This window comes from Gymnoscopelus microlampas, assembly GCF_963454915.1.
Source record: "Gymnoscopelus microlampas genome assembly, chromosome: 7".
In the NCBI taxonomy this organism is placed as follows: Eukaryota; Metazoa; Chordata; class Actinopteri; order Myctophiformes; family Myctophidae; genus Gymnoscopelus; species Gymnoscopelus microlampas.
The window spans coordinates 49074098-49089356 of NC_139944.1; the positions used below are offsets into that span (position 1 = coordinate 49074098).

At 38.1% G+C, this 15259-nt stretch overlaps 1 protein-coding gene across 1 annotated transcript in view; it reads right to left on the reverse strand.

Moving 5' to 3' along the window:
- LOC311048612 (protein NLRC3-like) overlaps window positions 1-11695 on the reverse strand; it is a gene marked incomplete at its 3' end in the record, with an annotated part of 36102 nt that extends 24407 nt beyond the window's left edge. Inside the window, exons 1-7 of the mRNA XM_084061875.1 lie at window positions 11612-11695; window positions 8441-8480; window positions 7832-7914; window positions 5611-5773; window positions 3011-3124; window positions 2613-2726; window positions 2165-2278 (exon numbers count right to left, since the gene is read on the reverse strand). Coding sequence (XP_083918001.1) covers window positions 2165-2278; window positions 2613-2726; window positions 3011-3124; window positions 5611-5765 — 497 coding nt within the window. The 5' untranslated portion in view covers window positions 5766-5773; window positions 7832-7914; window positions 8441-8480; window positions 11612-11695. The remainder of the gene's footprint in view (window positions 1-2164; window positions 2279-2612; window positions 2727-3010; window positions 3125-5610; window positions 5774-7831; window positions 7915-8440; window positions 8481-11611) is intronic.
- Window positions 11696-15259: the final 3564 nt, after the last annotated feature.

Genomic DNA, 15259 nt, shown 5'->3' on the forward strand with positions numbered 1-15259 from the left:
CATGTCTTTGTCTTGTGATATGTTGTTTTTGTTGTTATGTTGTTTTTGTTGTGAACAGACCTTGTGAAGACAATTTTCCCCTTGGGGACAATAAACATTATTATTATTATTATTAAAAATCATTGTTATATTTGATGGCCTTCCTGCCCTGGCATTTGGCCTTTGTGCCCTGACAACAAAGACCAAGTGGCCGTGCCCCTAAAATGACGAAATTCCAGGCCTGGTTGTGTATAGTGTATATTTTGTAGGATGATTCACATACTTTGTGTCTGGAGGTTCAGGTTCATTACTGAAAAGAGGAGGAATACATCTAGACTGGTCACAAATTCAAACTAGCAATTAACCTTTAATTAATGATGATTTCATTATGAACTCATACATTAAAGGTTTCATGACATTCAGTTTTACAACACATTAAAAGTCTTTATCATGGTCCTTCAAACATGTATTAAAATGTTTTAACTGAAAAATCAGGAGGAGAGCCTAAACTTTTTAGCCTAATAATTCAGAAAACCCCAGACCACAGAAAATCCACTGAATGTTCAAAGTTCAGGTTTTGTGGGTGTAATTGAGGTAATAAAACAAAACAAAACGAAAAGAAAAAAAAAGATAAATGAAAATGAATGTCATGAAATCTTTAATTATTATACTAATCATTACGTCCCATTATACAAGTAAAAGAGACTGACTGGCGATCAGATCATATATCACCGTTATGAGTGATTGAAGCATGAAATAATTTTGTCATGTTATAGTGTTGTATTATTGTATGGAGGATTCACATACGTTGTGTCTGGAGGTCCAGGTTCATAAGTGAAGAAAGGAGGGATAACTCTAGACCGGTCACTCTTAATTGACACACAGCTTGGTGTTGGAGACTCTGGTCTGAGGAAAAGACTTCTGGAATCATACAAATGTTTCTACAATTATCAATCGCGTAGTTTGACAAAGAGAAGTTCTGGACATACGTATGGACCTCGCTCCCGGCGCTCCCCCTCAAACATAATAATGTCACTCTCGTGGACTCGTGACACCCACATACAATACAATACAGGTAGGCTACAGTCAAAATTCTTGTCTGTTACAATTGTTTCATTTAAGCTGCTAACGTTAAACAAACAGCAGCTCTAGCTATCTCGTCTCACTCTGTCTTGTCGCTCTCTCCCTCTCCCCAAAAATGTATATCCACCAAAAATGTATAAAAACCTTGTTGGATAATATTAATGTGTATTAGGCTAACCAAATTAATGAAAATAAAGTTAAGCAATAATTAACAAATACTATAGTTTAGGCTAAATCATGATAATCAAGTAGTCATTACTGCAAGTCCAATCACAATTCATCTTCAATGAAAATAAAAATAATACAACAAAAGCTTGAATCTGTGAATGCTCATGTCATTCATGTGACCCTAACTTCAATCAGCGAAGTGCAGTGCTGAATGTGAGAAATATTAAGACCAATATGACTTATTTTGAGAAATAAAGAGGTTATATATTACTGATAGTTATACTGCACTTGTACTGTATTAAAATGTAATCATCCTTAACCTACTCTACTTGGGCTTTTGTGTTTCACCCCAGACAGTTTTTAAGTTGCTTTATTCAGTATTTAGATATCCCCTTCCATTATTAAAGGGATATCCCACCACGCCTCAAGCCGAACTACAGGCTAGTCCGGTGCGTCTCAGGAGCGGACACGTATAACTGAATAAATAATTGGCTCTGGAGCAACTCGGACGATTTGAGCCTTTTTTATTTAGGTTACAGGGTGCAAAGCACAGAACAAAAACGGCAACGTTTCGATGTAAGGTTACATCTTCGTCAGGTCATCTGTAACCCTATGATGTAACCTTATATGGAAATGTTGTCATATGAATGAATGAATGAATGTCAAATATCTAAATACTGAATCAAGCAACTTAAAAACTGTCTGGGGTGAAACACAAAAGCCAGAGTAGACGTTAAAATGACACCAACCATGTTTGAAAGTGAAATATCCATTTCAAATCATTGTGTTATTTGATGGCCTTCGTGCCCTGGTAATTGGCCTTTGTGCCCTCAAAAGTTGGACAACACCAAAGGCCAAGTGGCCTTGACCCTAAAATGATGAAAGTCCAGCCCTGGTTATGTATATTGTATATTTTGCAGGAGGATTTACATACTTTGTGTCTGGAGGTTCAGGTTCATTACTGAAGAGAGGAGGAATATGTCTAGACCGGTCACTCTTCATAGACACACAGCTGGGTGTTGGAGACTCTGCTCTCTGGTAAAGAGGTCTGGAATCATAAAGAAATATTCTACAATTATTCTGTGAATGAAAGTCAGATTGTTCGAAATTCTTCATTTTTACGTCCCATTATAAAAGTATAAGAGATAGGGGTCACACTTGACTTGAGCATGCACATTCAAACGCACAATTAACCCTTAATGATGATTTCATTATGAACGCATACATTAATTATTACATGAATTATTAGGTCCCATTATACAAGTAAAATAAATAGGCCTGTGCTGATTGGAGATCAGATCATATATCACTGTTATGAGTGATTGGAGCATGAAATAAGTTTGTCATGTTATAGTGTTGTCTATATTGTAAGATTCACATACTTTGTGTCTGGAGGTTCAGGTTCATTACTGAAGAGAGGAGGAATATGTCTAGACCGGTTACTCTTCATAGACACAAAGCTGGGTGTTGGAGACTCTGCTCTCTGGTAAAGAGGTCTGGAATCATAAAGAAATATTCTGCAATTATTCTGTGAATGAAAGTCAGATTGTTCGAAATTCTTCATTGTTACGTCCCATTATAAAAGTATAAGAGATAGGGGTCACACTTGACTTGAGCATGCAAATTCAAACGCACAATTAACCCTTAATTAATGATGATTTCATTATGAACTCATACATGAATTATTATATTAATTCTTACGTCCCATTATACAAGTATAAGAGATAGGCCTGTGCTGATTGGCTGATTATAGCGTTGTGTATATGGAGGATTCACATACTTTGTGTCTGGAGGTCCAGGTTCATCAGTGAAGAAAGGCGGGATAACTCTAGACCGGTCACTCTTAATTGACACACAGCTTGGTGTTGGAGACTCTGGTCTGAGGAAAAGACTTCTGGAATCATACAAATGTTTCTACAATTATCATGTGAATGAAAAGTGAGTTTGTTCAAGATCCTGTATACATCCCATCAGACATGCATAGGAAATTACAATTGGGTTTCAGCTTCTCTTAAGTACAGCTACAAGCAAAACGGCAACAAAAAAAGAATAGAAAAAGCTAAATATAGTAACAATAATGCAGTACAAAAATAATCCTAGATATCCCATAGTTTGTTGCATAGATAGATATACCGTATATTCCATAGTGTGTGGATGGATGGAAGGATGGATAGATAGATTTAACTCCGCAACCTGGGGACAGGTTGTGTGTGTGTGTGTGTGTGTGTGTGTGTGTGTGTGTGTGTGTGTGTGTGTGTGTGTGTGTGTGTGTGTGTGTGTGTGTGTGTGTGTGTGTGTGTGTGTGTGTGTGTGTGTGTGTGTGTGTGTGTCACGCACGCACGTGCGAGTGAGTGAGAGAGAAATATATTATGAAAAATGTAGCCTAAATCATGTAAAATCAACTCATCGTCAAAATCGACTCAAGTCATTCATTACTGCAAGTCCAATCATAATTCATAATGAAAAATAAAAAAATACAATAAAACCTTTAATCTGTGAATGCTCATGTGATTCATGTGACCCTTACTTCAATCAATGAAGTGCAGTGCTGAATGTGAGAAATATTGAGACCAATATGACTTTGTACAGAAATTGGTAATTTGTCAATACATTATTTTGTGAAATATATATTTCTGATAGTTATACTGCACTTACTGTATTAAAATGTAATCATCTTAACCCTTTTAAGTTAAATTCATTATACTTAAAGGGATATTTCACTTTCAAACATGTTTGGGGTAATTTTAACGTCTACTTAGACTTTTGTGTTTAACCCCCGGACAGCTTTTAAGTTGCTTGATTCAGTATTTGGATATTTGATATTCATTTTAACAGACACGGCCCCTTCCTATACCCATTGTCAAACTCCATTTTAACCATTATTAAAGGGATTCCACCGCGCCTCAAGCCGAAGTCAGGCTGGCGGCGTTTCATCATTTTACACACAATGTAGTGCAATAATAATCCTAAATATCCCATAGTGCAGGAGTCTTCAACAGGGGGTCCTCACAGTTAATGCAGGGGGGCCGTCAAATCTTTGTGTGATATGAGTTTTTTTTTTATTATTAACCACTTGAACCCTGAATTTTGCCAAAAATAATACATTTAAAAACTTTATTTGTATAGCACCTTTCATGACATGAAATGCAGCTCAAAGCAGTGCTACAAGACGTGTACAACATTTTTCAGGTCAAGGACCCCTTAGCTGAGAGAGAGAGGAAGCAGGGACCACCCCACCACATATTGTATAAAATTGTGTTGCAGATTAAACTCTTCATAGATTTCATAGATGGTTTCATAGACTTGTTTGACAGCACAGTCATGTTGGATTTGTGTTAATGTTTTTAATTTAACCACTTCAATCGTCAATACTAAGTAAACTTGACCTTTCACTCTGTACTTGGTCTGCTCTTTTTTCCCTCCCCACCAAACCTCTTTGCCGAAAATAGCCGATCTATAAGCTCACAACGCCTCACAACACCTCACAGTGTGAGAGCTTGTAGATCTGCTATTTTTGGCTAACTTTCCCTCAGAATATGAATGCTAAAGGGTTCAAGTGGTCCATGTAAAAAAAGATAGAAATCCTATCACACAAAGATTTGGCGGCCCTCCCTGCATTAACTCTGAGGACCCCCTATTGAAGACCCCTGGTCTAGACCAGTCACTCTTCATAAACACACAACTGGGTGTTGGAGACTCTGCTCTCTGCAAAGAGGTCCGGAATTATAAAAATGTGTATACATGTGTATTACGTCCCATTATACAAGTATAAGAGATAGGTACCACGCTTTACTTGAGCATGCAAATTCATACGCGTAATTTTAACCCTTAATTAAATATGATTTCATTATGAACTCAATACATCAATTCATCATAAATGTATCATGTACTCATCATTAATTCCTGGTCCTCACCATTAACTAATAGTGAATTTAACCAAGTGTAATACATTATTAGTTAAAGGATATTTCATTTTAAAACACTTATGGGTGATTTTAACTACTCAGGCTTTTGTGAGCACCCCAGACAACAGTGGGGCATGTCTGATAAAAAACAAATATCAAATATATATTTGATATTTTATATTTGTTTTTTATCAGACACGCCCCATTCCTACAAACTTATTGTAACTTTAAACTACATTTTAACCATTTTAAACTGAAAACACACGTCCATGCGTCTGGTGACTGATCTGGTGACTGATCTTGGTCGTGGCTTTTTAATTTGCTTTTTTCACTGTTATTAGACACTGTGTTGTTTATTTGGTTAGTTTTTTTTGTAGTTTTTTGGTGAAATTGCACATATAACTTATGTTGATATGAGTTTTTTCATGTTATAGTGTTGTGTATATTGATAGGAGGATATTCAGGATATACATACTTTGAGTCTGGAGGTCCATGTTTGTCACTGAAGCTAGGAGGTTCACATTTAGACCCATCACTTTTCATAGATACACAGCTGGGTGTTGGAGACTCTCGTCCATGGATGTGCTGTTTGTCAGTTCCCTCCTCCTCTGCCTCCACAGACTGACTCATCTTTTGGTCTTTATTAAACATGTCAACGTTACAGTCAATACATTAGATCAGAAAACAGATCATGCTGGATGCAGTTGCACACAAACATTCATCTCTACATAAGATTTCACCCACTTTTTACACCAGTAAAAGTTTAAATTTCAGGGGGAAAAGCTTTACGGTGTGAAAAAAGTGACATAATAAATGTATGGTTGCAAAACAACGTGACTGTAGCAGTGTTTTTTTTAAAGACTTGGAATTTGGGTGATTACATTACATCAGAAATATTAACTTTAAACCTGGTATGAGGCAATCATCGACGTCATATCCAATATGCAATACCTCTATTCAACCAGTAGGTGTCCTACCAAACCACACAATGTCTCAATAGAAGAGCAGGGAAACCATACGATACAACCATCCTGTTGTGTTAGTTATAATATTTAGTTATAATATAACTAGTCAACTATTACTTAAACTATAACTAAAACAACAGCAGTGGCTGGATTATTGTATTAAAATCTACCATGGTTAAAATAATGTTTTGTTCACTAAACAAAGTTGTTGAATTTAAGATGTTGACTGGTCCAACAGTTCCTTTAGAAGAAAGAGACATTATATGTTTTATGATAAAATTATATTGACTGTGTAACTATTTATTTTACATGAAAAATACGACATTCACAAATGCAAAAGGACTAAAAACAATCTAAAGCACACATGGGCAACATACGGCCCGGGGGCCGGACCCAGCCCTTTGACCATCTCAATTCGGCCCACCAAGTCCTCAAAGAAAAAGAAAATGGCCCTCTAGAATGTATAGAATCTACATTCTCAAAGGCTGCCGTATGTTAATGGTTTTTAACTCGACCCAAATTAATAGTAATTAATATTTACCATTTGAGTACATACCTGCATTCTTCCATCCATATGTACTCAAATGTTTTATGTTTACAATGTAACAGTTTAACGGTCTGCCTTGAGTCCATATTTATAACATAATGCAATGTGTTTTATCAGTGACCTTTGGAGTGGTGCATATCAGTTAAGATAAGATACTGTCTAAATTTATAGGCTCATTTAAAAGTTGATACAACATTGACGTGGATTGTTTTATGTCAGTAATCTTTTCATTGTAACTTCCTCCTACAGAGTACATGATACTAATGATACAGTACAGTGAAGCTGGGGGCAAAAAAGGATACTTTTGTATACTGAAAATTGTTGCAAGGACCTTATTGTAAAGATAGTCTGGCATGTCTGCCAAATTCATGCAGTTTTAACATAATTCAGCACTATGTGTTTGAAGTTTCAATTCAATTGTACAATGGGTGGCCCCTCACACACTTTATCGAAGTCAGTATGGCCCTGTAAATAAATGCTGCCCACTTCTGCCCCAAAGATAACTTCCCTCCATCCAACTTCCCCTATAAAGTCCCGTGATTTACAGTAAACAGAGCAGAGTGTGTGTGTGTGTGTGTGTGTGTGTGTGTGTGTGTGTGTGTGTGTGTGTGTGTGTGTGTGTGTGTGTGTGTGTGTGTGTGTGCCGGTTGACACGCGGTAAGCCAAGGTGACCCTTGTAGAGTGGACATTGTCTTTGATTGTTTTTTCATATCATAACCACCACAATGAGAGAGGAAGGGGAAGAGTGGGGAAGGGGAAGAAGCAGAAAGCCGAATTGAGAAGTGTTTTGGTGTGAACCAAGTGGTTCTAGTATAACCCATTATGGTTAAACTGAGAAAAAAACGTTTTCTGAAAAAATATATTTTGCTATATCAGTGGTTCTCAAACTTTTCATGTCAAGAACCCCCAAAATGATGTATGTATGATGTATTTGGCCGCTGACCCCATCTCAAAATATTTTGTTCCAGGGACCCCCCCAGTAGCAAAGATTGGAGTTAAACGTGTTCACTTTGAAACATTTATATATTCAAAGATTTGCAAATATTTCTTAAAAACAGCAGATCTACAAGTTCATAGTGTGGCACGAAGTGACGCACTATGAACTTGTATATCTGCTATTTTTGAATAGCCAAAGTATAGAATGACACAGACACTTTCCCGGTTTTAATGGGATAAACACTTACCTTACATTAACTTGTAAGCTGTGGTTCTTCTGTTTGTTGTTTCATGTCAACATGTAGTCCATACTGTTCAGTTCACTGTTGTCCTGTCATGTTCAAATGGAAACTGTTCAGTTCACTGTAGTGTCACCTATAAAAGGTCCACACTGTGTATCTACATGAATGTCTCTTATGCTGTGTTATAGGTCCCCCAACCCCTATGATGTAGCTGACACTCCTTGTGTAGTTTGTTATTCAGCACAGTGTTTAAACATTACAGGTATAATAAGATTTGGCATAATGTTGTCTCTGTCTGAGCGGGCCCCCTGGCCCCTGGCCTCATTGTAATTAACTCTATCGCTAACCCTAACCCTAACCTCATACTAACCTAATGGTCGGAATAATGGGGTGTCGGAATTATGAGCTGACCCCCTGAATTGTATTGTCATATGTAAACATTTTATTTTGGCTTATTCCTATTTAATTCCTCAATAATATTTTTAAATTGTATTCAAATGTAATTTTATAATGTGTTTTAATGCTCTATATGTTTTTGGATATAGCATTTTGAATTGTCTTGTTGAAATGGCGATATCAAATAATTATTGTGTTATACAAATAAACTTGCCTTACCTTGTCTTGTCAAACTGGCTGTGAAGCTGTGAAGTCCGATCTGACCGGTGGGATCATTAGATGAGGGAGAAAAGAGTAAAAGTAAGTGTTATGCAGTGGTGGAAAAAGTACTGCCATTTCTTTACTTAAGTAAAAGTATCAATTCCACGATGTAGAAATACTTCCAAGTATTCAAAATTTACTTGAGTAAAGTACAAAAGCATTGGCATCAAAATATACTTAGTATATAAGCACCAAAAGTAAAGGTTCTCATTATGCAAAATACCCCGTTTCACAAGTTATCATATGTATTTATACATTAACATTCATAAAAATCTTTAGAAAATAGCCAAAGTTTAAATAGGGCTGAAGTGGTTAATGTATGTTTTGTAATAATAATCAAAATCTATAAAGTAACTATAGTTACTAAAGTTTTCAAACATTTTGGTGGAGTAAAAAGTACAGAGCCAGAGAGAGAGAGAGAGAGATAGAGAGAGAGAGAGAGAGAGAGGAAATGAATTGATGAGTATAAAGAAAAGTGTTCCTTCATCGTTAATGTTATATTTAATCAAATGCTTACAGTGATGCATTTTCCCCTCTCATCCATTACATTACATTACATTACATTACAGTCATTTAGCAGGTAGGGAACGAAACTACTTATCAGAAGTATTAAGTGCATTCTCTTCTAAAACAAGCAACTAAGAGTATACCTAGCGCTAAAGTAAAAGTGCAATATATCAGCTACCTACTTTCATAAACAGATGAGACAAAATAGGACAATCAAATCAAAATCAAACTAGAAAAAGTGCTCCTCGGACCACAGGTCTCCGCCAGGTCAGGTAGGTTATTGTGGCCTCCTGGTGCCGCTATAATAAGCCAATGTGAAAAGAGGCGCCATTTCTTCTTAAGCCTTGAACGGCAATCTGACACTGTATTCATGATTTCAGGCATTTTGTTCGAAAAATGTGTTTTGCTAAATTAGACCTGCTGGTGGCGCTATAACAGGCCAATGTGAAAAGGGTGGCATTTCTTCCTTGGCCTAGTGGAAATGTGTGTGCAGAATTTCACAGAAATCGCACGTTGCGTTCATGATTTGAGGCATTTTGTTCAAACGGACCTATTCAGCAAACTTTGGAAGCCAATGTTAGCCAATTAGGATGGAATATGAAATATCGGACACTTCCATCTTGATCACATGGCTATAGAGATACTGTGTACCGATTTGCGTGATTTATGGAGAGAATCTGAATGAGTAATAGCAAAAAATCTGTTTTACAAAAGTCAGCCTCCTGGTGGCGCTCTAAAAGGCAAATGTGAAAAAGCATGTCAAAGGTTTTTCCTTGGCCTCTAGGGAGAGTGCGTGTAAACACAGATCGGTGCAGTTATAGGTAAAAACACAAATCGGCCTGTTATAGCGCCACCATGAGGCTGATTTGAACATTTTTAAGTGGTATTTCTGTCAGGGAATGTGCGTGCACAATGTCACGGAAACCGCATGCTGCGTTCATGATTTGAGGCATTTTGTTCAAAACGAACTAATGCTGCAAACTTTGGAAGCCAATCTTAGCCAATCAGGATGGAATATGGAAAATCGGACCGATCCGTGTTGATCACATGACTACTCAGATACTGACTGTGTACCGATTTGCGTGACGTTTGGTTAAAATCTGTAGGAGTAATATAAAAAAATGTGTTTCGCACAAATTGGCCTCCTGGTGGCGCTATAACAGGCCCAAGTGAAACATTTGGGGCAGAGGTTCTGAATTGGCATTCAGGGAGAGTGTGTGCACAGTTTCGCAGCGAGCGGGCCAAACGGTGCCGGAGATTAGTTGTTCACAGACAGATGGACACACGGACGGACGGACACACGGACGAACGGACAGGGTGCAAAACATACTCTCTCGCCATGCCTTCGGCCTGGCGGAGACTATGTATTATAACATAATACAATGTGTTTTCTCAGTGACCTTTGGAGTGGTGCATATCAGTTAAGATAAGATACTGTCTAAATTTATAGGCTCATTTAAAAGTTGATACAACATTGACGTGGATTGTTTTATGTCAGTAATCTTTTCATTGTAATCTTCACCTACAGAGTACAGAGTGATACAGTACAGTGAAGCTGGGAAGAAAAAAAAAAGATAATTTTGTATACTGAAAATTGTTGTTGTGAAAGCAAGGACCTTATTGTAAAGATAGTCTGGCATGTCTGCCAAATTCAAGCAGTTTGAACATAATTCAGCACTATGTGTTTCAAGTTTCAATTGTACAATGTGTGGCCCCTCACACACTTTATCGAAGTCAGTATGGCCCTCTGTAAATAAATGCTGCCCACCTCTGCCCCAAAGATAACTTCCCTCCATCCAACTTCCCCTATAAAGTCCCGTTATTTACAGTAAACAGAGCAGAGCTCAGACCGGGAAGTGTGTGTGTGTGTGTGTGTGTGTGTGTGTGTGTGTGTGTGTGTGTGTGTGTGTGTGTGTGTGTGTGTGTGTGTGTGTGTGTGTGTGTGTGTGTGTGTGTGTGTGTGTGTGTGTGTCTCGGGGTGTGTGTCGGGGTGTGTCGGGGTGTGTGTGTGTCTATGCGCGCGTGCACGTGTGTGCCGGTTGACACGCAGTTAGCCAAGGTGACTCTTGTAGAGTGGACAGTTGTAAACCAACTTACTGTATACCACATGTCAACATTAGATAACTCTGTTCTGTCTTTCACTGTTTTTTCATATAATAACCATCACAATGAGAGAGGAAGGGGAAAAGTGGGGAAGGGGAAGAAGCAGAAAACCGAATTGAGAAGTGTTTTGGTGTGAACCAAGTGGTTCTAGTATAACCCATTATGGTTATACTGAGAAAAAAACGTTTTCTGAAAAAATATATTTTGCTATATCAGTGGTTCTCAAACTGTTCATGTCAAGAACCCCCAAAATGATGTATGATGTATTTGGCCGCTGACCCCATCTCAAAATATTTTGTTCCAGGGACCCCCCAGTAGCAAAGATTGGAGTTAAACGTGTTCACTTTGAAACATTTATATATTCAAAGATTTGCAAACATTTCTCAAAAACAGCAGATCTACAAGTTCATAGTGTGGCACGAAGTGACGCACTATGAACTTGTATATCTGCTATTTTTGAATAGCCAAAGTATAGAATGACACAGACACTTTCCCGGTTTTAATGGGATAAACACTTACCTTACATTAACTTGTAAGCTGTGGTTCTTCTGTTTGTTGTTTCATGTCAACATGTAGTCCATACTGTTCAGTTCACTGTTGTCCTGTCATGTTCAAATGGAAACTGTTCAGTTCACTGTAGTGTCACCTATAAAAGGTCCACACTGTGTATCTACATGAATGTCTCTTATGCTGTGTTATAGGTCCCCCAACCCCTATGATGTAGCTGACACTCCTTGTGTAGTTTGTTATTCAGCACAGTGTTTAAACATTACAGGTATAATAAGATTTGGCATAATGTTGTCTCTGTCTGAGCGGGCCCCCTGGCCCCTGGCCCCATTGTAATTAACTCTATCGCTAACCCTAACCTCATACTAACCTAATGGTCGGAATAATGGGATGTCGGAATTATGAGCTGACCCCCTGAATTGTATTGTCATATGTAAACATTTTATTTTGGCTTATTCCTATTTAATTCCTCAATAATATTTTTTAAATTGTATTCAAATGTAATTTTATAATGTGTTAAAATGCTCTATATGTTTTTGGATATAGCATTTTGAATTGTCTTGTTGAAATAGCGATATCAAATAATTATTGTGTTGTACAAATAAACTTGCCTTACCTTGTCTTGTCAAACTGGCTGTGAAGCTGTGAAGTCCGATCTGACCGGTGGGATCATTAGATGAGGGAGAAAAGAGTAAAAGTAAGTGTTATGCAGTGGTGGAAAAAGTACTGCCATTTCTTTACTTAAGTAAAAGTATCAATTCCACGATGTAGAAATACTTCCAAGTATTAAAAATTTACTTGAGTAAAAGTACAAAAGTATTGGCATCAAAATATACTTAGTATATAAGCACCAAAAGTAAAGGTTCTCATTTTGCAAAATATCCTGTTTCACAAGTTCTATGTATTTGAACATCAACATTTATAAAAAAAATCTTTAGAAAATAGCCAACGTTTAATTAGGGCTGAAGTGGTTAATGTATGTTTTGTAATAATAATCAAAATCTATGAAGTAACTATAGTTACTAAAGTTTTCAAACATTTTGGTGGAGTAAAAAGTACAGAGCCAGAGAGAGAGAGAGAGAGAGATAGAGAGAGAGAGAGAGAGAGGAAATGAATTGATGAGTATAAAGAAAAGTGTTCCTTCATCGTTAATGTTATATTTAATCAAATGCTTACAGTGATGCATTTTCCCCTCTCATCCATTACATTACATTACATTACATTACAGTCATTTAGCAGGTAGGGAACGAAACTACTTATCAGAAGTATTAAGTGCATTCTCTTCTAAAACAAGCAACTAAGAGTATACCTAGTGCTAAAGTAAAAGTGCAATATATCAGCTACCTACTTTCATAAACAGATGAGACAAAATAGGACAATCAAATCAAAATCAAACTAGAAAAAGTGCTCCTCGGAGCACAGGTCTCCGCCAGGTCAGGTAGGTTATTGTGGCATCCTGGTGCCGCTATAATAAGCCAATGTGAAAAGAGGCGCCATTTCTTCTTAAGCCTTGAACGGCAATCTGACACTGTATTCATGATTTCAGGCATTTTGTTCGAAAAATGTGTTTTGCTAAATTAGACCTGCTGGTGGCGCTATAACAGGCCAATGTGAAAAGGGTGGCATTTCTTCCTTGGCCTAGTGGAAATGTGTGTGCAGAATTTCACAGAAATCGCACGTTGCGTTCATGATTTGAGGCATTTTGTTCAAACGGACCTATTCAGCAAACTTTGGAAGCCAATGTTAGCCAATTAGGATGGAATATGAAATATCGGACACTTCCATCTTGATCACATGGCTATAGAGATACTGTGTACCGATTTGCGTGATTTATGGAGAGAATCTGAATGAGTAATAGCAAAAAATCTGTTTTACAAAAGTCAGCCTCCTGGTGGCGCTCTAAAAGGCAAATGTGAAAAAGCATGTCAAAGGTTTTTCCTTGGCCTCTAGGGAGAGTGCGTGTAAACGCAGATCGGTGCAGTTATAGGTAAAAACACAAATCGGCCTGTTATAGCGCCACCATGAGGCTGATTTGAACATTTTTAAGTGGTATTTCTGTCAGGGAATGTGCGTGCACAATGTCACGGAAACCGCATGCTGCGTTCGTGATTTGAGGCATTTTGTTCAAAACGAACTAATGCTGCAAACTTTGGAAGCCAATCTTAGCCAATCAGGATGGAATATGGAAAATCGGACCGATCCGTGTTGATCACATGACTACTCAGATACTGACTGTGTACCGATTTGCGTGACGTTTGGTTAAAATCTGTAGGAGTAATATAAAAAAATGTGTTTCGCACAAATTGGCCTCCTGGTGGCGCTATAACAGGCCCAAGTGAAACATTTGGGGCAGAGGTTCTGAATTGGCATTCAGGGAGAGTGTGTGCACAGTTTCGCAGCGAGCGGGCCAAACGGTGCCGGAGATTAGTTGTTCACAGACAGATGGACACACGGACGGACGGACACACGGACGAACGGACAGGGTGCAAAACATACTCTCTCGCCATGCCTTCGGCCTGGCGGAGACTATGTATTATAACATAATACAATGTGTTTTCTCAGTGACCTTTGGAGTGGTGCATATCAGTTAAGATAAGATACTGTCTAAATTTATAGGCTCATTAAAAAGTTGATACAACATTGACGTGGATTGTTTTATGTCAGTAATCTTTTCATTGTAACCTTCACCTACAGAGTACAGAGTGATACAGTACAGTGAAGCTGGGAAGAAAAAAAAAGATAATTTTGTATACTGAAAATTGTTGTTGTGAAAGCAAGGACCTTATTGTAAAGATAGTCTGGCATGTCTGCCAAATTCAAGCAGTTTGAACATAATTCAGCACTACGTGTTTCAAGTTTCAATTCAATTGTACAATGTGTGGCCCCTCACACACTTTATCGAAGTCAGTATGGCCCTCTGTAAATAAATGCTGCCCACCTCTGCCCCAAAGATAACTTCCCTCCATCCAACTTCCCCTATAAAGTCCCGTTATTTACAGTAAACAGAGTAGAGCTCAGACCGGGAAGTGTAAGTGTGTGTGTGTGTGTGTGTGTGTGTGTGTGTGTGTGTGTGTGTGTGTGTGTGTGTGTGTGTGTGTGTGTGTGTGTGTGTGTGTGTGTGTGTGTGTGTGTGTGTGTGTGTGTGTCGGGGTGTGTGTCGGGGTGTGTCGGGGTGTGTGTGTGTGTGTGTCTGTGCGCGCGTGCACGTGTGTGCCGGTTGACACGCAGTTAGCCAAGGTGACTCTTGTAGAGTGGACAGTTGTAAACCAACTTACTGTATACCACATGTCAACATTAGATAACTCTGTTCTGTCTTTCACTGTTTTTTCATATAATAACCATCACAATGAGAGAGGAAGGGGAAGAGTGGGGAAGGGGAAGAAGCAGAAAACCGAATTGAGAAGTGTTTTGGTGTGAACCAAGTGGTTCTAGTATAACCCATTATGGTTATACTGAGAAAAAACGTTTTCTGAAAAAAAATATTTTGCTATATCAGTGGTTCTCAAACTTTTCATGTCAAGAACCCCCAAAATGATGTATGATGTATTTGGCCGCTGACCCCCATCTCAAAATATTTTGTTCCAGGGACCCCCCAGTAGCAAAGATTGGAGTTAAACGTGTTCACTTTGAAACATTTATATATTCAAAGATTTGCAAACA